At 37.5% G+C, this 23,136-nt stretch overlaps 1 protein-coding gene across 4 annotated transcripts in view; it reads right to left on the bottom strand.

The window, feature by feature from the left end:
• The window catches only part of LOC127948668 (amyloid beta precursor protein binding family B member 2), a 47,216-nt gene extending 25,481 nt beyond the window's left edge, over positions 1-21,735 (bottom strand). For 3 of the 4 annotated variants that reach the window (XM_052545270.1, XM_052545272.1, XM_052545273.1), the window contains exons 1-5: positions 21,649-21,735; positions 5,716-5,765; positions 3,093-3,223; positions 2,784-2,829; positions 328-1,284 (exon numbers count right to left, since the gene is read on the bottom strand). In XM_052545270.1, the coding sequence (XP_052401230.1) occupies positions 328-1,282 (955 nt within the window). In that variant the 5' untranslated portion in view covers positions 1,283-1,284; positions 2,784-2,829; positions 3,093-3,223; positions 5,716-5,765; positions 21,649-21,735. The remainder of the gene's footprint in view (positions 1-327; positions 1,285-2,783; positions 2,830-3,092; positions 3,224-5,715; positions 5,766-21,648) is intronic. The other variant, XM_052545271.1, reaches the window with a different exon arrangement.
• Positions 21,736-23,136: the final 1,401 nt, after the last annotated feature.

The following is a 23,136-nucleotide window of genomic DNA, read 5'->3' as shown; positions in this document are numbered from 1 at the left end:
TGGATGAATTCTACCTTTTCAAAACTACATTTTCAATTTACGATTTAAAAAAAGGAACACACAAAAGTAAAGAAGCTTTTAACAAGCTTTGCTCCACAGCCTCAATCCAGACACACACTGTGCTGCGCTTACCTAGATCACACTTCAGTGAAGTGAAAAGACCAAACACACAAACACCTCTCTGCCAACGCACTTCAGTCAAACTGAAAACCACACATACCACATGAGTGCACCGTATCCACTACGCTGAGCCAAAACACACACACACACAAAACCACACTGAAGAGACCAGCAAGCATCGTAACACTTTGAATGTGTACTACTGACCGCTCTCTTCTGGTGAGCCCAGTGATGCACTGTCCTGTGACAACGTGGTCCAGCTGGACTCCTCGTCACTGTGTGGAAGGTTCTGGATGCGGTTTAGTGCCCGGTCTGTCTTGGCTCCCGTCCGTGGTCTGTCTTTTTTCGTCTCGGGTGAGGAAGAAGAAGATGAAGAGCCGACAGACAGGAGAGGCGTGTCCTCAGGGCTGTGCGGTTTACTTGGAGACGAGGGACAGGGATTCTTCTCTTTCTCCAGCAAAGGTTTTGTGACATCCTCATCCTGCGTGTCCGACAGTTCATACGACAGGTCATCCAGGCACGACTCCAGGTAACCCTTGTTCTTAAGCTCCTCAGGTGACTTCCTGTCTGAAACAATCTCTGTTTTCTCGGACAGAATGAGCAGGTCGTCTCCACAATTCTCCACAAGATCCTTCTCATTAGTGTCCTCATCAATTAACTCATTCACTTCCTCGTCAACAAGCTCGTTGTTCAGGTCAAAGTCGCTGTGAACGTCGTCGACGTTAGACTCGCTGTCGAGGCTTAATTCCACGACATTCCTCAACTCATCATCGATGTTGTGCTCTGATTCTGATTCAGCTGTGTCTCCATCTTCGTCTTCTTCGGTGGTGTTCTTGTTGTGATCCTGTCGCTCTGTAGCTTTGCGTAGCTGATTCGCACCATTTTTGGCCAGTTTAGGGTTGGCAGTTGTCGCTGAAGATGACGAGGGTGGTGTCATGCCTTCGCCCAGTCCCATCGCGCTCTGAATGCTTGTGAGCGCGTACTTCTTCCGGCACTTTGGGGGCGTGGCCTGGCCCTGTTTGATGACATCACCACTAAGCAGTTGATTGTGTGAGGAACGCAGACTGAGGGAAGTGGGCGGAGTTGCAGAGGGCCCGTTGTGATTGGCTACGTCCACAGAGGGGGAGGGGTTACGTGGCGAGGGCACACAGACTGACATCATGGCTAAAGTTAGAAAAAGTGAAAAAGCTGTCAATATCACACATAAACAATACAAGAGAGAAACATTTAAAAAAATCAATTTTTAATTTCTAATATATTCTTAACTTTTTAATTTATCATAATTGATTTATTAATTTAACATACTAAATCAGCAATTTGGTCAAATTTAAAGCTCTTGTTTTTGTCCAGTGGTTGATTGACAGATGAGTGGCTTGGCGCTGTTGGTTAGGACACGTCAGGACAGATTAAATGTCAAAGAAACCAATTTAATCAATGTGACTTGACATCAACGTGCATCATATAGAATTGTCTTTGATTAAACATGAAGGAATATAAAAATATGATAATACTGCAAATAGATTGAAACTGGGACTGAATCAGCAATGACGTTCATGAAAAGCTTATTTGTCTTCGCTCAAGCAGCTCTGCTTCTGTGCTACCAAACTGCATTACCATATTTAAAATCAACTTAATCTGATGGGAATTGAATGCGATTATATCTGATTTACAACCCAGTGCTTCATACTATGATGCGATTGGGTGGAAAATTAAATTTGTTTCATGCCAAAAGATGAGCCGATTTTTGCTAACACTCAAAAAGAAAAGAGGATGTATCCAATCACACAATAATCCAACATATTACATGAAGACACAGATGGATACAAACAGGGCTCCAGACTGTAAAAAAAAATTAATTTGAGATTTAATTTAAAAACCTAGTCACCATTGGCAACAGTAGAGCACACTTTATATGGCTCCATATTAATTTAACCAAATAACATATTGTGATGAGTCAGGCATCATACTTATCCAGTGAATCATTTAGAGCTGATACCGAATTCACAGCTGATTTCGTTACAGAACTGCTAATAATTTTTCAGTTGTGTCTGATTTTAAATTTACTGAGAACCGGCAATGTGTATTTTAAGTTTGCCTTTATATTAGTTCATTTGCTGACTTGTTAATTAAATTATTTTTTATTTAAAGATAAATATTCACAACAGATATTCACTGTCATAAAATAATATTAGTTAACATTAACTAATCATGAACAATACCTTTTGCAGTATTTATTAATCTTAGTAATATTTGATTACATTAGTTAATGCACTGTGAACACCATGAACATTTTATTAACTATTAACACATATTGCTCATTGTTAGTCCATGTTAATGCATCAATGTTACCAAATCAGACCTTGTTGTAATATGTCACCAAAATAATAAATGGTATTCTAAAAACATTCACATTTATTAATATAGTTAATATTATGGGTTATTGTCTAGCATACTAAAAATCTGATTGTTAGGCTGAATTGACATTGTTTGAAAATAACACTTGTTGATATGTTGGATCTATACAACATCTATAAAGCAGTTCTGAAAAATGGCAAATAGCAAAAGCAATTAATCTCCTAAAAGGTTCATTTTAATAGCCAATGTAGATTTTTTTAGTGTTCAGTCCTGCACAAATCATCTCCTGGCACAGAGGGCTGTCTGACCTTGTACAGGTTTTCTCGTTGAGTCGGAGTTGCTGCCAATGTAAATCTGCACCAAAAAAGAATACAATTACCTTCTTTCATAATCTACAAACATAATATACAACATACAAAAACAACCTCAAACACACATGCATGCAAATGCAAATAGTATGAAGTCATACCATTCATGCAACAGTAATTCAGTGCTGTAATTATGCTGTAATTATTTATTCAAAATTGCAAATGTATAGTTTAAATTTCAGTATCATATCTGTATAACAGCAGAGGTTAATACAAACACGTTCCATTCAAACAGGCAGTCATACTCACCAGGGAGCTGAGGATTGTGGGTATTTCCACAGAGCCTCCTGGGCCATGGTGTAGAATCAGTGCCTCATCAAGGTTTTAGCCAATCAGCACCAGCTGTGTATATCACCATGGAAGCACTCAAGAAATCTATTCTGAACACAATATAAAATGATGATTAGAAAATAGATAGCATGCGGACATTTTTACCTAATGCATTTTCTCTCAACTAAGGTCAGTGGTGTGTGAGTGTGTGTGTATCTTCCGGGACATCTCCTGCTGTGTGTGTAAACAGCATGGGGTGGAAATATGCATCTGGAGCACAATGATAAAAATAACTGTCAGGGTGGAGGCACAAACAGAAACACACACTCAATCTCAAGAGGAATCACCTAACTGGGTAGTAAATAAGAATGAAATGAGTTTACACTGCACGGATCAAAGGGCATACATGTCTAAACAATAAAACCAAAAATAACTAACTATGTCATATATCAAGTATTAACACTTTTAATTAAACTTCCTAAAGAGTTAGACTAGCTTCACAACCCATTACTTGAGTTATATGAGTGACAGCTTGAGCATATTTCATTTAAATCTAAGTAAACAAATTATATATTTTAAAAAATTATGTTATTATTTAAAATAAAAAATAGATTTCCTTGAATCAGTTCAAACTTTTCATATAGTATAGGTTCAACAGAATTTTTTCTTCAGTTCATTTTCTGAAAATCAGTGAAAAATAATTCCACATAAAAATATAACTGAAAAAGTGACTCTTTCAGAGCAAATACATGAATATAACAAATCTTTTTTCGATTACTGAATATCATACAAAATATTAAGATATTCTGTATAACCTAGCTGTTAAAAATGACAATAGGGTTTGACTGACAGACATATAAGCACTGAGATTTTGATTTAGTTTGGCATTTTGTATCCATGCATAACCTAGAGCAGAAATCAAACAGAAGCAGAGCAGTTCAGTGTGTGTGAGAGTGTGGTGAGCTTTAATTAGAGATGTCTGACTGGTGGCTAACCTCCCTGAGATCCCTCTTTCAGAACCATGCATCGCTCTTTTTCTCTCTCACTCAGGAGGTTGCCACGCTTATGACCTTAAAGAATGTGTGTGTGTCTGTTTGAGTACATGAATTAAATCTGACCACAGTAATTGACCCTCCGCTAAGCTCTGCACCTCTGGCCCACTGTAGGCAACTACCCATGAGAACGAAAAGGAGATTTTTTGTGAGCAGTATGGATTTCAGTAAAATGTGCTCATAAAGCATTTAAGCTGGAATGAAGTGTGACATTGCAAAGTAATATTTTATCTGCTCAAGTTTTTTACAACATTAGATCGAACAGTAATGTTAATAAACACTTATCACAGTCAAAGAAAAAGTATCATTACAAAGGGGTTAAAGTGCTAGGTTACACAATAAATGAAAATTCTGTCTTTTTATATTCTTTCATTATTTTTGTCTATCCATTTAAACTCCACACAACCAAAACATTCAAACATCAAAAAGTACAAAAAATAATCGATATGAATTAACCTGTTTAAAACCTTTCTGATGAGACATGGTCGCTTTATAGGATGAACAGATGTCGTTTATATATTTATAGATGATGATCATATATAAACATTGATCAACACACATACACAGAGCTTATACAATGTTTTTTGTTTTGCACTTTTTGATGTATGACACTTTTGGTTGCATGGACTTTAAATGGATGGAAAAAATGATAAGAAAATATTAAAAATAGCCTCATTTCTGAAGACGAACGCAAGTGTTTTTGGTTTGGAAATGACATGGTTCCATGATCATAGCTCATGGTTAACGATAATATAATTTGTATTTTGAGGTGAACTAACCAAAACTGCTTTTCAAATCATAACATTTTTAATTTCTGTTTGATTCTCAGACAATGCTATGGAATGGCTTCAGAAGACTTAGTATAAGAGTCATGTTGAATACTTTTATAGTGCCTTTATAGTATTTTTGTCTTTTCAGAGGTAAACAGTATAAATCACTGCCGCTTTTCTTGTATAAAAGAGCGGCTCTGGTATCCTGCTTAACATTTCATTTTATGCTGGAGAATAAAATAATGACAAAGGCAGATGGTGATGCCAGTTTTCGTTCCGTTTGTTTCAGAACAATAATGTAATTCACATTCTATAAAATAAAACCTTTCAAAGCTCTATTGTTTGGAAAATGGTTCCTGCTGTTGTCCCCCGGAATGTGCGTTACGAAAAATTATTGAAGCAACTGACACTTCAGAGAGGACAGAATCCATCCACAGAGAGCTGAAGCAAGATAACACACACTAAACAGCAGAATGAAATACACTTCAATAGCTCAGCTCTTTTCCACTCCAAACTTCACTTAAAGAAATGAATTCCGCAACACTTAGAACAGACAGAGTTTGCCATCTGGATACAACAGCTATAATCATAACACACACACACACCCTCAAATCCACTGGAGTCTTTACAGGGAGCAAAAAAGAAGGAATGTGAGGTAAAACTGAAGAATTCTTGGCATGTCATTTTCAGAAGGCTTTAATTACCCATCTGAGAAAAACACATCGCACTTTTCTTTCGTACACACTCATATATACACACACACACAACACCCAAATATACCTGTATCTCTGCAGGTAGAGGTGCTTGTCACATTCAGATGAGGTTCCTACCTGCAAAACAGAGAAACACACAGTTTGTGAATTAACAGTGTGTGTGTGTGTGTGTGTGTGTGTGTGTGAGTGTGTTAAAAGTGTCACTTTAAGTAATTATAATAATAATACCAGACAGAAATACCAAAGAATACATAAAAAATCATTTTAAGAACTAAATATACAACGCAGACACTGACTGACGGTTTTAGCAGCTGAAAATAAAACGTTAAACAAACCACACAACCTGAATAATCCAACTGTGCAAATCAGAAACAGAGGGCACAGTTCTATGAAGCACATCCCACTGAGGGCGAGAGAGAGAGACGCTTGTGCTCACAAACAGGCGGACTGGTTAGATTAAAGGAGGTTTATTTAGCTGCAAAAACAGGGAGGAACATGTATAGTCGGAGTTGACTGCTGTTCATAACTGCACATCTCTCTGCTCATGCCATAAAAGTGCATCCAGTCAGTTTCATGGAAGAAAGCGACAACAATAAAAGGCGCATAAACATGCATACAAATACACAGATGAATACTGGGAAAGAGGCAAGTCACGATCATATTTCAGAAAGAAGAAATCTTGCAAACACACACGCACAAGGCCTTATATCAAAGACTTGCTTTCCAGCACATTGCACTGTGAAAACAGCTGGCAAATGACATAGATGAAAAGAGGGAGGGAAAAGAAAGGGAGATGGTGAGAACGAGTGCAAAAGGCAACAGAGAGGAAAAGAAGAAAGGGAAAACCCACAGCACTATGGGTTTCCATCAACATCTGTATAAACAATCCATGTTGTGCATACTAGAAGCTTTGAGACACAATTTTGAGTTGGTCCCAGTTTATGCTTCTTTCAAAACGTTGTGTACACATTTACTCTTTATGATATACATTCTTTCACTGTATATTATTAAAGATATCAAATAGGTTTTAGAGTTTAATACTATAGAAGAACCTAAAAAAATGAATCTAGAACAAATATACTGATCTGAAGAATTTAGGAAGAAAAACATCACAGAAAAACTGTGTTAAATGGAAAGAATCGTATAGCCAACAAAGGAACCTAGATCTGTGTTCTGAATATGGAGAGGGTTTTTTTTTTTGGAAATGGCCCACAAGAAAAGGAAAATCACAAACGAGATCTCTTTAATATGCCAGCTGCCTCTCCTAGACAGCAATGAGATTAAATGGAGAACAAATGGGGACTTTTGTTAAAGTCTTCTGCTGCTTAGAGAAGAAGACTCCAGTAATCCCCAAATGTGAGATTCAGAAGAGATTTCAACAATGTCACAAAAAGATTTGCCAAAATGCATACTTCTGCAACCAAAAGTCTGAGATTTCAGTATCATATCTCAAACATTTGCTTTTGATAGCTTCTGTTGTCCTCATTTGTAAGTTGCTTTGGATAAAGGCATGTGCTAAATTACCCAATGTAAGGGTAAATGCAAACATTTTTTTTTGGGGGGGGGGGGGGGTTAACACTTTTATATATGGACCAATTTACACTATTAACTAGTTGCTTATTAGCATACCTATTATTAACATATTGGCTGTTTATTAGTGCTTATAAAGTACATATTCTGCATGACAACTTATCAACTACCTTACTATGAATAAGCATCAAATTAGATGTTTATTGAGGCAAAAGTATAGTTAATGGTTTGTTAACAGTGAGAATTGGACCTTAAAATAAGTGTGACCGCATTTTTACAGCATTTATTAATATAGTTAATAAAAACACAATTCAACATTTGTAGGGTGGCAAAGGAGCGGTAAATTTCCATAAACCTTCCATGGGAACTTCGTATATATTCCAATTTAGAAATTTACCAGGAATTTGTGGGAATTTAAAGGAATTTTTGGTACTTTACAGGATTTTATAAATTTTTTTAAATTAACTGGAAATCTAATTTAGATCATATACAAACATATATATATATATATATATATATATATATATATATATATAAACATTTTGTTTGATCATAGGCTCACATGCATGCAAAATAATCCAAATTTAAATTTTAAAAAACATGTTTTGAATTTCTAGGGGGAAATCTGTTTTTTTTTCAGGATTTATTGATGAATGATGAGTGAACAGTGTTTATTCAAAATAGAAATATTTTCTAACTCTGAATGGTAATTGTTAAAAAAATATTCTATTTTAAATAAATGCTGTTCTTTTTTCAACCCTTTATTCTTCAAAGATTAAATAAAAATTATAATAAATTAAACAGCACAACTGTTTCCAAAATTTAAGATTATAAATAAGCATATTAGAATTAGCATATAAGAATGATTTCTGAAGAATCGTGTGAAACTGAAGACTGAAGTAATTCATTCACAGAAAAAAACATTACATTTTAAAGCATTAAAACGGAAAAAAATTATTTAAAATTGTAATACCAGTAATATTGCACAATATAACTATTTTGTTCTGTATATTTGATCAAATAAATGACGGACTTGATGAGCAAAAGATATTCAAGGTTTAAACCATTAAAAAGTTATGTTTCCAAACATTTGACCAGTGCTGTCCTTCTGTATGATAACAGAAAACTGGCTAGCAGAAAGAGCGTCACAGCTTGACCTAGTTTATATCTCATAAATTGTCAATGAAAAATTGCTAACTCAGATTTGTCGTATCTTGATTTTACTGGCTAGCTAGCTACTGTATAATCACTTTTTGGTATTTAAACATGAATCCCATAGATTAAATATATTTAAGATATCGAAACTTAGATGAAGTTTTTGGGCTTAAATGCAGCAAGTGTGTCTTCAGAGAAAATGCAGTGTGTGGGGGGAGGGTAATTTTTAGACTTCTGTTTTATTATTATCTCACCTAAATTTTTGTTCCAGTCTATGGTTTGTTCAGTCAGTATATTTGTTTTTACAATGGTATAGGCTAATTTAGTGTCACACTATGTTACACACAGCACAAGCAAGTTTAAAATATTTTTTTGTAATATTCATGTAATTTGGACTTGTTGATATTTTGTGTGCAGGATTCAAGAAATTATCTGTTCATATTATGGAGGAAAGCACAGTGCATGTAGGGGGTGTGGCCTCAATAGCCCTGCAGTGAGCAGTGTGTTGTGTGCATGTGATTGAGCAATGTGTAGGGTAGAAATTTAACTGAAATTGCATTAAATCAGGTTGTTTTAACCATAATTATGCTGCAAGATTTTTTCTATTTTTTAAGTCTCCAGTTCCTGTCATTATGCAAATATTAACAAATGGAACATTACTGTAAAATTTTACTTCTATTTTAGGAGACACATCTGAGGCAAAGTTGTAAATGATAATTAAAGAACTATTTTGAAGTCCATACTTTTATTGTTTTTAAATTAAGCTACTTATAATGACTAGGAGATACTCAGTTGTAGGAAAAGTTTCGGAAATACTGTCCCAAAAATACAGCTAGGTCAGAAACGCACGCACAGCACTTCAGCTAATAGTCCATATCTTCTGTGTTGCAGTTGATCAGAGAAGAAACTGCTGACGTACGTCAAACACAACCGAGATGAAGGCTGTTTTGTCTGATGCTGTCTGCTCTGATACTGCTCATATGACAAGAGACAAGTATGCATAGATTATATCATTCCCTAATAACCACCGTAAGATTGAACATGATGGAACATCATAAATCAATGCTGTCACGCCAGACAAACACACAGCTAGGGGTTATGTGAAAATCAGAAAATGAATATTCCTGACTGACTTTGCTATGATGGGAGTTCTGTTTTTAGAAGACATTTTTTAAACAAAACGTTCGCCTAAATTAATAAGCATACGAATAAGATTTTTTTTATTATTATTATTATTTACTTAATTACTTCACGTTATTTCTGTGATCATCCTGTTTTTTTTTTTATTCTCTTGATTATATAGAACTTAATATATAGAAAAGTGGAGCAACAAGCACATTCTTTAAAATTTATAATTTCTGTATTACACAGACATGAAACAACAGTAAAGTTAATGACATCATTTTCATTTTTGGGTGAACTACCCCTTTAAGTGTACGAGAAAAGTGTACGATTTAGGGTACAAAGCAACCGAAGATAAAAGGCATGTAGCCTGGGTCAGGAACACACGGTGGAGCATTCTTGTCCCTCTCATACACAAACACACAACCACAATGTGTGTGAGAGAGCCAGAGGCAAAGCACAGGAGCTGAACTGAGCCCAAAACCCATTTCCTGTTCCAGCAGCAGACAGGAATTGGGGGAGGGAGATGGTGGGCGTCACAGAAAACCAGTCCATCCTCCTCAAACACAATCACTGCCAAACATCTGGAGTGGGCTTTTTCTCTCACACACACACACAAACTCACACAAACAGCATGAAAACATGCAACTATTACAGCCCCACAGCACATGGATAATGTTTCAGTGATGTCATGAATGATGGAGGTGACATTCCATAGTGATGTCATGATCTTTGTATGTCATATTCAAAGCCAACTCATACTCAATAGAAACTCAATATCCCAAAGAGTCACTTCTACCACTACTCAAGCTAAAGCAGTGATCTTGTTTTCTTTTTAAGTTCGTTTTAACAACATTTTCATTAGCCGCAAGAAGAAGTGCACTGAGCTGAGTATTAGACTTGGCCAACATACTTTCTTTATGTAAATATATTCAAAGGCAAACTCTAAATGTCCAAACAGACTGGGGCCTTTTTTGAAAGAAGTCTCTAGTGCTCACCAAGACTGCATTTGTTATTTAATCAAAAACACAACAAAACATTTTTTAAGTTTAATATATTAAAAAATATATATAATAATATTACTTACATTTTCACATTCACATTGTATTCCTATGATGGCAAAGCTGAATTTCTGTCAAAGCTGTCATTACACCAGTCTTCTGTGTCACATGATCTTTCAGAAATCAATCTACTTATATGGTACTCATGAAACATTTATTATTATTATCAATGTTTAAAACAGTTGTAATAATAATAATATTTTAGCGTAAACTGTGATACTTTTCATTAAACATTTTGTTGAATGAAAAATTCAAAAGCACAACATTTAGGGCTGTGCAATTAATACAAATTTAGTTTCGATTTCAATTTTGGCCACCAACGATTATGAAAATACAATAATCAAGAGAAAATTATTATTGCGTCCCATTCCACCCCCTTTCCAGCGGTGCGCTTTCGTTCATACAAAAAAAATGAATTCTCGTGCAAATCAGTAAATCCTGTAACTTTTGCAAAATGGGACATCCTTGATTTATTTAAGTTGATTAGATTTATTCATGTTTTTATGAATAAATAATAATACGGTTAAATACATGCAAAAATGACAACCTGGAGCTTAACACACTCAAAACTGTGGAGATAATTGTGGACTTCAGAAGAAACCCCCCTGCACTCACCCCACTCACCATCATGAACAGCACTGTGACTGCAGTGGAGTCATGAAGGTTCCTGGGCACCACTATCTCCCTGGACCTGAAGTGGGACATTCACATTGACGCCATTGTTAAGAAGGTTATACTTCCTTCACCAGCTGAGAAAGTTTAACCTGCCACAGGAGTGTGTTTCCAAAATACACCAACACATTTACTTTTCAACTCAAGGTAATAACATTTTAGACTTTGTTTACAACACACAGAGAGGAGCTCACAAAGCCCTCCCCTTGCCCCACCTCGGGGCCTCAGACCACATCACTGTCATGCTAATGCCTGCATACAGGCCGCTCATTAAAGTCAGCAAACCAGTTTCAAAACAGATTCAAGTGTGGCCGGAAGGATCGTCAGAGGCTCTTCAAGACTGCTTAAACACAACTGACTGGAATATGTTTAAGCAAGCTGCCACATACAATAACACCAATGGCCTCAAGGAGTACTCAGAGACTGTCACTGCCTACATCAACAAGTGTATTGATGATGTAACAGTCACTGTCCGGGCCATGGATGACAGGGGAGGTCTACAGACTTCTGAAGACGCAGAACGCTGCATTCAGAGCTGGAGATGAGGTGGGCCTGAGAACAGCCAGGGCCAACCTGTCCCGCGGCATCAGAGACGCTAAGAGACATCACTCCAGGAGGATAGCCCATCAATTCAGCAACAGCAGAGACACTAGGAGCCTGTGGCAGGGGATACAGACCATTATGGACTACAAGCCCCCACCACGGACCTGTGACAGCAACATCTCTCTGCTGAATGAGCTAAACACCTTCTTCGCTCGCTTTGAGCAACAAAACAGCACCACTGTACAGAAGACTCCACCTCCTCCCAGTGACCAGGTGATGACGCTGACCCCAGACAGAGTGAGGAGATCCTTCAGCAGGATCAATGTACGCAAAGCACCGGGTCCTGACAACATCCCTGGGCTTGTACTGAGAGACTCACTGATGTCTTCAAAGACATTTTCAACATCTCACTTAGTCAAGCTGTTGTTCCCACATGTTTCAAAACTACCACCATCAAGCCATCTCGATCCTGCTTCAATGACTACTGTCCTGTTGTACTTATACTCCCATCCTCATGAAGTGCTTTGAACGGCTAGTCATGCACCACATCAAGTGTGCCCCCCCCCCCCCTCCCTGGACCCATTCCAGTTTGCATATGGGTCCAACTGGTCGACCAATGATGGCATCTCCACTGCGGTCCACTCAGCACTCACACATATAGAGAAAAAAAACTTGTCAGAATGCTGTTCATAGACTTCAGTTCAGCATTCAACACAATCATCCCTCAACAGCTCATTTACAAACTGGTCCAGCTTGGTCTCAACACTTCGCTGTGCAGCTGGCTGTTGGACTTTCTTACTGGAAGACCTCAGGCAATACGGGTCGGCAGCAACACATCCAGCACCATCACACTGAACACTGGGGCCCCCCAAGGATGTGTGTTGAGCCCCCTCCTCTTCACTCTGCTGACCCATGACTGTACACCGTCACACATCTCCAACCTCTTCATTAAGTTTGCGGATGACACAACTGTGGTGGGTCTGATTAGCAACAAAGATGAGACAAACTACAGGAGCGATGTGAGCTGCCTGGCCGGATGGAGCAGTGACAACAATCTCTCTCTGAACGTGGAGAAGACGAAGGAGATTGTTGTTGACTTCAGGAGAGCACACACTCAGCACATTCCTCTGACCATCAACGGTGTGACCATGGAGAGAGTGAGCAGCACCAAGTTCCTGGGTGTGCACATCACAGAGGACCTCTCCTGGACCAACAACACAGCAGCACTGGCCAAGAAATCACAGTAGCGTCTCTACTTCCTCCGCAAACTGAGGAGAGCCAGAGCCCCGCCCCACATCATGTACACCTTCTACAGAGGCACCATCGAGAGCATCCTTTGTCGAGCTACATCACTGTGTGGTATAGTGCAACGCATAGTGAGAGCAGCTGAGAAGATCATTGGTGTCTCTCTTCCCTCCCTCCAGGACATTTATGGAACCCGTCTCACACGTAAAGCCCTTTGCATCCAGGTGATCCCACTCACCCATCACACAGCTTCTTCAGTCTGCTGCTATCAGGGAGGAGATTGCGGAGTCTCCAGGCCAGGACCAGCAGATTGAAGGACAGCTTCATCCATCAGGCTGTAATGAAGCTGAACTCGCTCCCTCTTCTGCCCCAGGCACCGCTGAACTATGACATCCAGCAAACTCCCTCTTTGAACTGTTGCCATCTGGTCAACGCTACAGAGCTCTGAGCACCAGAACGACCAGACACAGGAACAGTTTCTTTCCTCAGGCAATCCATCTCATAAACATTTGACAATAACTCTGGAAAACACAACACTATTTATATACTCATAAACTTATTTATCTAACACACACACTTAGTCTACACTTCAAATTTGCTAATAATTTACCTGTAAATACAAAACTGTCTATTGGAATATACCTTCATATACAATTGTAAATTTGTATATTGCTATTCCTTATTTACTTGTTATTTTTTTCTTTACTGTGTTTTCGTTCTGTCGCTGTCATTCTGTTGCACTGCAAAAGAAAACAATTTCCTTGTATGTGTAAACATATCTGGCAATAAAGCTCATTCTGATTTTGATTCTGATTCAGATTCTTAAGTGTTTTTTTTTTTTGTACTGTTGCTTTCTTACACACCTAAAGCCCCTTCAGAAATATAGTTGCAGGATGCTGACCTCAAGACAGATCCCAGAACAATGAATGGAGCGGATGGCTCACAATAAACATGACTTACAAGCCATTATAGCAACATCAACACACACCTCCTTATCCTCACACACAACAAGCAAGTTGAAAGGAACTTCAGCTAGACACAACACAGAGTGTGAGAACAAAAAAGAGCTGGCTAGTGTGTGTGTGTGTGGATGGGGTGTAGAAATAGGCATGTTCTATAATAGCAAGCAGGATGAGTCCATTGTTCCCAGCATTTCCTCTGAAAAACATTTAAAATAACTGCAAAACTGTGTGTTGACCTGTACACATAAATTTAAAACTAAACATTGACAAATCACAGCAGTCTCGATATTACATAAAACAGCTTACACAGGGCTTATCTCTCCTTCTCTCTCTATTTCAGTTCTGTGAAAAACTGTAACTCCTGATCAGATTGTGTAGCAATCTGTATTTGTGCTAATACCCATTAAAACCAGCAATCTGCAGTTTAACAGGCCTTTGGTCAACAGATTTTTAGACCACTCTGTAGATTATACAAAGAGGGAGTGTGGTACACCAACTACCCAGGGGTGTGCTTCTCAAAAGCATAGTCATCCAACTACAGTCGCATGTTTTGTCATTAGCAACATAGGCTAGCTCAATGATTCAGTGTTCTCACAATGAAACTTCCAATGCACATTTGCAAAGAGCATTGCAAAGCTGTATGGTTGGAACTAGGGATGAAACAAATGTTCCACAAACAAAATGATTGGGCCGAAAATAGCAAAAAATTATCTTTCTATGTTCGGCCAAATAAGTGTGGAAGCATTTCAAGGTGTCTGAGGAAGATGCAAAAATAATTACAAGCACTGACAGCAAAAGACTGTTTAGTACTGCATCTCATGTCTCTGATGAGAAGAGGAAGGGGTGGTTGTTGATGGTTACTGTGACTGAAATTGCGAAATGGCTTTAAACAATTAGAAAAATAAACTTCCGAAGGTTTTGTTTTCTGATACACACATGAATTGCATGTATACTGACAGCGATGAACAACTCGCGGCACCTGCTTGTTAGCCTGGGTTCAGTGAGAGGACAATCTGCACTGAAACAGTCTTACTCGTCAGTTGCTTAGTAACATTTGTATTAATTTTTACAAGGCATGGATGTGAAAATGTGATACGTGTGACAAAATCTTCTCAAATTCGTAAGGAGAATCATCTATAAAATAAATTTGCTGTTGTCAACAAAAAGAAGCACTAAGGACTTCCTGCAGGTTTCCTCCAAAATAAAAGATAAGAAGAAGCAAGAACTCCTCAACGTTTATAAATGTTAATACTGTAGTTTTTACTACGTAATAGCACATTTCTGTAGACTACAGTAATTAATTTGTAGTTAATGTTGTTCTGTAAAATAAAACAAAATAGCAAGTCATGAATAATGACAACAGCTCTATCAATAGTGTTCAATAGTACTGTATCACACATAGTGTTCAAATTGAGATCTGTAATATTCTCTAATGTTTAAAAAGAAGTCTCTTCTGCTCATCAATAGTGCATTTATTTTTACAGTAAAAAAATGTATTCCTGATTCATGAAGGGGGTCTCAAAAATGGCCAAATAATTATATTTTATTAACTTATGAATTTTAAGTTAAATTGTGCTTTGGTATAATGTCTGCTAGAATGTAAAAACTTTTTTTTTTAAATGTTCACAGTTATATAAGTATTTTTAAATTGTTGCTTTGTAATTGTTTTTTTTCTTTGAAAAGCAAGACAAAACAGTAAAAATCACAAACTTGTAAATACTCAACATCACATTAGTTTTAGAAACCATATCTCCAGTTAATGTCTCCAATGATCCATCATATTATGGTAGTTAAGCAGCAAATTAGATCACTGTATAGGAATTTCCCAGATTGCAAAAGTCGTTTAATTCCATCACTGAAATAACAATGACATTGCTCACGATTGCTCAATATTTAAGGGTTTGGGATTTTAACAAATCCAAGTTGTTGTTTTTTTTTTTTTTTTTTTTTTTTATTAAAGTATTCAATGAAACAACAAATACCTGTTTTAATCTGTTCATTTTGGATCTTTTGACTGAAGTAACCGGCAGCTACCCAGAACACCCTAGCAACTGCAATCCACCCAGCATTAATAAAACATCTTGATAATTCAGTGATCTGTTTGCTTTTGGCATGATAGGTGAATATGAAATTACAGCAGCTGACATGACCGATGTGAAACATTCACGCACATACACTCATACCTTTGGACCTGTCAGCTTTGAGAGCACACTGCTTTGAGGCATGAAAATTAGCATAAAAATTACCATCTGCACCTGACATGCAGCCTTGACAAAACATATACACACACAGCTAGAAATACTGGAATTGTACATTTACTTTCATGTGCATATGTAACCTACATCTCACCTCATCATTCTGTCAGTAAAAAAAAGAAACAAGATGGACGTCGACAGAGTTCGTAGACAGGAGGAGATTGAATAGGCAGAGGAACTTTCTAGAAGGTTAATGTGCAGCTCCTGTGTTTGTGCGTTTTACGTCTCGGAGCCAGACAAGCCTGACACGAATTCATTTCGGTACTGCACAGATGGAAGGCCGAGCAAGGAGAGCCAGACAGAATAAAATAAAAATTCATTCAGAAAAAACAGCATAAATATGTTTGCATGTCTCAGAAAAGCATGAAGACGCATAAGTCTGACTGGCTTTCCACTGACATGCCAATACACAATCACTCTGAGCAAACACACAGAGGAATGTGAGTGAGTGTGTACTCAGGCTCTGTGAAAACATCCACAGGAAATAGGAAGTGATGTCAGGCTTGTCAATAATAGTGACCTTTCATTTCAAGCGACCGGAGAATTGAATTACCATGCAAAAAAGCATTTTTCTGTTTAATGTCATTCAAATACCTCAATCCAACTCATACATACAAACTTGGTGTAAATGGTGAGGAGCAGATCCATATATTTTCACCCACGTGAAAGACAGTTTATCTTTCTTCATGAAAATAGACCACACAGCTGTCGGCTCCCAACAGAGAGGAAAAAAGAAAGGGAGATAATAGGGAGCAAGAAATGAAAATACAAGCCTCCTATTGTTAGGCCAGGATGGAAAAGAGGGATTGGGACATATGCACATAGTGGGAATGAAACAGCACTTTCATAATCCTGAGTCAAGCCCAAGGCAACTATTGGTCAGATGAGAGTAGTGTGATAAAGTTACACACACACACACACACACACACACACACACACACACACACACACACACACACACATTAAAAATGACAGTGGGATCGTGGCATGATCTTACACCCCCTTCTGTGGAAAGCAGGACTGATTAAGGATGAATGATGAGTCTGGCTGCTCCCCCTTCTCAGTTCTCTAAAGTTAGTCTGAGGCCAGCGTCCCACTAGACAGTTTTTAAGCTGATTTTCGGTCGTAAGCTTTATTGACTCAGTCATTGGAGAATCAGACGGCGGGTGATGCACGCAGCCTCATTTCTAGGATATGATCCAAACTTTCATTCAGTAAACAACACAATGCCACATATGCTGATTGCACAGAAGGGACAAATACACAACCAGACACATTAAATGGGTATATTTGCTCCATAAATTGCACCACAATCCAGTCAATATTTTATGTATGTTTTGGTGTTTTTACATTTATTTAAATAGTACTATTAGAGAGGGAACAAAAAATTATGAGATGGGTGGGGGGGGGGGGGGCAGGATCGGAAAATATTACATAGTTACAAGATACCATGAGAGTGTGTTGCTTCATTACTGAAATCAAATTATTTTTACGTTTTGTCTGATTCTAAATGAAACAGAAATGATTTAAGATATGTACACATATATGCAACAGCGATTTGTAGTGATTGTAGTTTGTCAGCTAAAAATTCATTTGGCTGCTAAATGTTTAATTTGACCAAAATGAAGTTGTTTCAAAGCAGCCTTTGGCTACGTCAGCTTCACAGCAAAAATGTAGCCTGCAAACTCTAAGTTTACAGCCTTCATTTAGTTTCCCATAATCATGTAATCTTAAAAGAACACTTCAGCAGGCTGAAGCTCAATGCCTGCAGTAAAAGCACCTTCCCGTAAAACAATATAACAGAGCAATAACCCAACGGTGCAGATGTACCCCTGTACTACATTCACCCCCCTCTCAGCCATCAGCTGCAGCTTCTCCATAGCACCACCCTCTCGGCCCCCCTCTCTCTCTATCCCCTTCTGACTCACTTTTTCCTCAGTCAGCAAGTCCAGACCCTTAAAGAGGGAGACAGAGACATAGTGCAGCAGCCTGCTGGAATAGAAAACCAACACACACACACACACACACACAAAGAGAGAGTGTGCCCAGAGGACGCTGCTATTAGCAGTGACATCACATCGCTTACCTAAAAAAAACACACTGGCTTCAACAAGGATACCAGATCCTGTATGAAGATGGTTACCAATACACTGACAAAGTCATATCTCTCCAGTCTGCTGCTGGTGATGTGTATGTCTGTGTGTGTTCCAGAGCAATGCTATAAGAACGTGCGCAGAATAAATAGATAGATAAAATGGGCGAAAAAATAATTAATATCTGGCCTAATATATTTTAAGCTTTTAGAGTTTACTCTTTTATATTTCCTTCACAAAAACTATACAAACACATATACAAAAACAGAATAAGAAAATATCAGTCATACATTCCAAGGCCCGGTTCGAATATGCAAGTGAAAATATGGGAAGTGCAAATAAAAATCTATTGTTGGGCCATGCAATCAAAAAATCTAAAGTAATGTAAAAATGGAAATTTGCAGGCTGAGCCGTATAAACACTTTGACAGCTGCAGTATCATATGAAGGAATGTTCCAGGTTTAACACATGATATCTATAGCATCTGTGCCAACAGAAAATAATTGGCTCCTTTGTTTATAAAATGGGCAAAAGTTATGTTTACACTAATGCATTTACGAAGGAAGATGACAGAGCTTAGTTTGCTTTTAATCTCGAAAATTGTTACAAAATATTAGCAGGCCTTCATTTTGAAAGTCTGAAAAAGACAGAAAGATCTTGAACATGGAAACATTGATCTATAAAATATGAGATTCGGCAATAGTCAGCACTGTTAAAGGCAATACAGTAGAGAGAGTCTACATCACAGGAAGCGATTTGAAGATTTATCAAGCACTAAATGTATTTGATCTTACATTTTAATTTTTAAATGTTTCTGCAAATACTCTTGAGTGTATAGGAATTGTGCACCAAGAAATTACTTAAATGTTAAATAGTCTACATTCAAATTGTAAAATGGGTCATACTGTCATACTGACCTGGCAGGCTGGCAAAGTGTGCACTGAGAAACACAATAATATGGCATGGCTTTGTGCTAACATTTGGCCAAAATATGACCCATGATGAATGTTATAACTAACATTGAGCACTGACTCTGAAAATAAGACTTTATGACAACAACAGCCTTCAGCAAAACATTCCAGAAGGCTCTCGTTCCTAAAGCAGTGACCTTATCCCAACCAGAGCCCAAGGAAATCTGAATCCTTAACAAGGATATATTTTCACTATACCCTACTGAACTGAGCTGCTGTTGCACGACAGACAGGCACGAAGTGAAGGGATAAAAGTCAACTTTAGAAGATCAAGTATTGGGTTTAAAAAAAGACGAGAGCCACTGAAAAAGACAGAGGTTTACACTTAGATTTTCTCCATTATACTATGAGCTCACAGTTTTTATGAATACAATATGATTCAAAATCTTAGATTAGATTATCTAAGATATGGCATAAAGTAACAATTTTTATACTCTTTTATAGATATATATGGGACAACTACTGTGGGGTCCAAAAGTTTCAGACCATATATTCTAAACATATTAAAACCAACCAGAAACATAACTGAGATTATCATATAGGCTAAATCAGGGATTTTCATATTACTGTCCTCCTGCAGTTAGCCCCTTTCCTAAAAATCAATGTATATATTTTTATGTAGACTCTGTGAAAAAAAAAAGTTTGCTATAAAGATAATATGTTGTTTCCAAAATTAAATAACTGACTTTTATGTTGTGATGGTACTAAAGCCAAAGAATATGATTGAAATATTATCTAGAGAATACATATCCTATATTAAGATGACAGTTTTTCTTTTTTCTATCCACTATTAGAGATAATGTATGCATAGTTCTTCAACATAAAACAGATTTAGTTTTTATTTCATACAAACCACGTAATACTTATTAATAGGATATTTTTTAGGGTTAGATCATCATGAAACCTTTCAAATAAAAAACCTAAACTAAAAACATCATCACATAACGTGATTGTGTCTCTTCAGAAAAACTGGTATAATTGCTCAATTCATATTTATATGACTGTTATAATGCCTTTATTACTTTATGAAATTTAATAGTAATAAATATGTTAGATAGCTTACAACATTTTTCACTGGGGCCTTACAGTTTTATATATTATTAATATGAATGTTTTAATAGCATTTATTTTATACAATTCTGTATCAGATTTTTTATAATTTTTATTCATGCCCAACTCTACAGCTTATAAACAGTTCAGCAATGTGTTGAGAGAGTCAAACCCATGAAGCAATTGCACCCATCACACCCCACATCTCTTGTGGATTACAGTGGAAGGCCCAGGGATGCAACTACTGTAAGTGGAAATGACCACATATAGTTTACAAACTAGCAACATCATAAACAAACAAGATCGTTCTTACAACCACCACCACCATTTCATCTGGCAACAACACTTCTTTCCAGAAATCCAGCAACCAGCTCTGAAATGACAACAATTCCCAAAGCTGCTCTCAATGTTGCACATGCCTTCTGCATTTCATCCATGAATTATAGGACAGCTAGTGATCAAAAACGCCTTACTGTGAAAGATTTCTACAGTATAACTGGCTGTTGTGGTTCTGCGCACGGCTGGAAGCAGCGGAGAATGTGAAATGGTCTTATGGAGGACATGTCTTCTCTTGGAGCAGAACGGGCGTCATGAAACAAGACGAGAGATCGCCACTGCGACGCGACGCGACGCGCACCTACAGCAGACACAGGCCTATAGTCATACTAACGATTGTTTCAAACACACATGTTGGGTGCTTTAACTTAAACAAGCACGTTTGCCTCAACACTGTATGAGAGACTATCGATTCCATCTGCTTTGACTTTTCCATTGGCCTGGCCTTGAACAGGGGCCGGAGCCTGCCATAGACCCGAGGGGCGAGGCGCGTAAAAATAGCTGTGGCGAAATAAACCTCCCAAATGGCACTTATTAAATACCACACATCTTAATCTTTAAGTGGCATTAATTGTAAAACTGAAGGATCAACAGCGAAGCATAAAGAGAGCGGTTAAGTCGAGCGACATTCAGAAACAGGGCTGCGACCCCCGTTTACACCATTCCGTCGCAACTGAAACGGACTGGATTTAACAGCAGCAAATGCGCGTCATATCACTACTGTGAATCAAGCGATAACGTGTTTGTTACTGTGGCAAAGCTCGAGCCTTCGCATAATGTAACGATCATATTGGAAACAGTTATTCAGAAGCCCATCTGCCGAGGAGGCGTCTGTCCGCCTTCTGCTCGCGCTGTTTGTGCGAAGCACGTCTACAACTTCATTTAACCAACCTTTCAAAGCCATTTCCAACAAAAGTGGCAAACGGAAAGAATTGAATCTTCTCGAATCGTAAATCAGCTGCTCTTATGTCCAGGTTAAATGTTCTGGCATAGCACATCACTCACCTCAGATTTCAGCACCCTCTCCCGTTCTCCTCCTTTTTTCTTCTTTACCTCTCTCGTCTGTTCTCCTCTAGATTCTCGAACGAGTCGTTCATTCGAGTCGAATCTTTTGAATGAGTTGACCGGTTCGCAAGGTCTTTCTGGATGATTCGTTCACGAAAAATCAGTCCGTGTGGTTCTTGAGTCAACAACAGTTCATTGAGAACCTTCAGCTGGGCATTCACGGTTCATGAAGAGCCGAAAACCAACAGGGAGTGGAACATTTCATTTATACATCCAAAAACTTTTGTTTTTTGTTTTTATGAGCTTGTAAATGACTGCAAACGAGTTTAACTGTGGTAACATAAACTAGGCCTACAATAAACATCCTTTTTAATAAAAAAACAAAAGGCAATATATGCCCCTTTTTGCAACCAGGATATATAAAGCATTCAGAAAAAAAAGACAATAAGCAACATACAGTGGGTAAAATAATTATTTGATACAGGACGGAGGGATTTTGGTCCATTCTTCTTTACAGATCCTTTCTAAATCCTTAAGGTTTCTTGGCTGTCGTTTAGAAACTCAAAGTTTTAGCTCCCTCCACAGATTTTCTTATGATCTTCTATAGGACTGAGGTCTGGAGACTCCAAGGTCTCCATGACCTTAATGTGCTTCCTCTTGAGCCACCCTTTTGTTGCCTTGGTGGTATGTTATAGTACATGGCCCTGTCCATTTACCCCTTAATGCGGCAAAGTCACCCTGTACCCTTAGCAGAAAAACAGCCCCAAAGCATAATGTTTCTACCGCTGTGCTTGACTGTAGGGATGGGGTTCTTTGGGTCATAGTCTGGATTTCTTTCCTTCTAAACAAAGCAAGTCAAGTTAATGCCAAAGAGCTCAATTTTGGTCTCATCTGACAACAGCTCTTTCTCTGTCTATTCAAATTAACCTACTATACAAATTACAGAACCTTTATTTCTTTGTCAGTGGGCAAACTTATAAAATCAGCAGGGGATCAAATAAATATTTACCCCACTGTATTCTTATAGGGTTTTATTGAATTATGAAATTAAATAAAACACATTATAAAACTTTGGTAGGTTCTCTGAATAATTCAAATTTACACAATGAAATTTCTTTTGTGTTCATTTTCTCTTTTTATATATAAATGTACATTTATGATTTATTTATTTTTGCAAGGAATAGTAATAATAGTAATATTCGTGGGATAATGCTCTAAATGCTTTTCAAAGACTAAACACAAAACAAATTGTATAGCAAATACATTAAATTATTTTTATCAAATTAGAAAGCTCAATGCAAAACACAATTACATAATATTATTAAACTGTATTTCTAAATGATCACAAAAGGAGTAGTTGCAGTCTTTAAACTTTGCAATTTATAGCTTACTGGAAGCAATATATTATTAAACATGTATAGCAAATAATATGTCGTGCCGAGATGTAAGATAAGGCGATGATGTAGAAGAACCAGCGAGTTATTTTTG

The sequence above is a fragment of the Carassius gibelio genome, chromosome B1, assembly GCF_023724105.1.
Source record: "Carassius gibelio isolate Cgi1373 ecotype wild population from Czech Republic chromosome B1, carGib1.2-hapl.c, whole genome shotgun sequence".
In the NCBI taxonomy this organism is placed as follows: domain Eukaryota; kingdom Metazoa; phylum Chordata; class Actinopteri; order Cypriniformes; family Cyprinidae; genus Carassius; species Carassius gibelio.
Note: the sequence above shows the minus strand (reverse complement) of the source record. Positions and strands in the feature narration are given on the sequence as shown.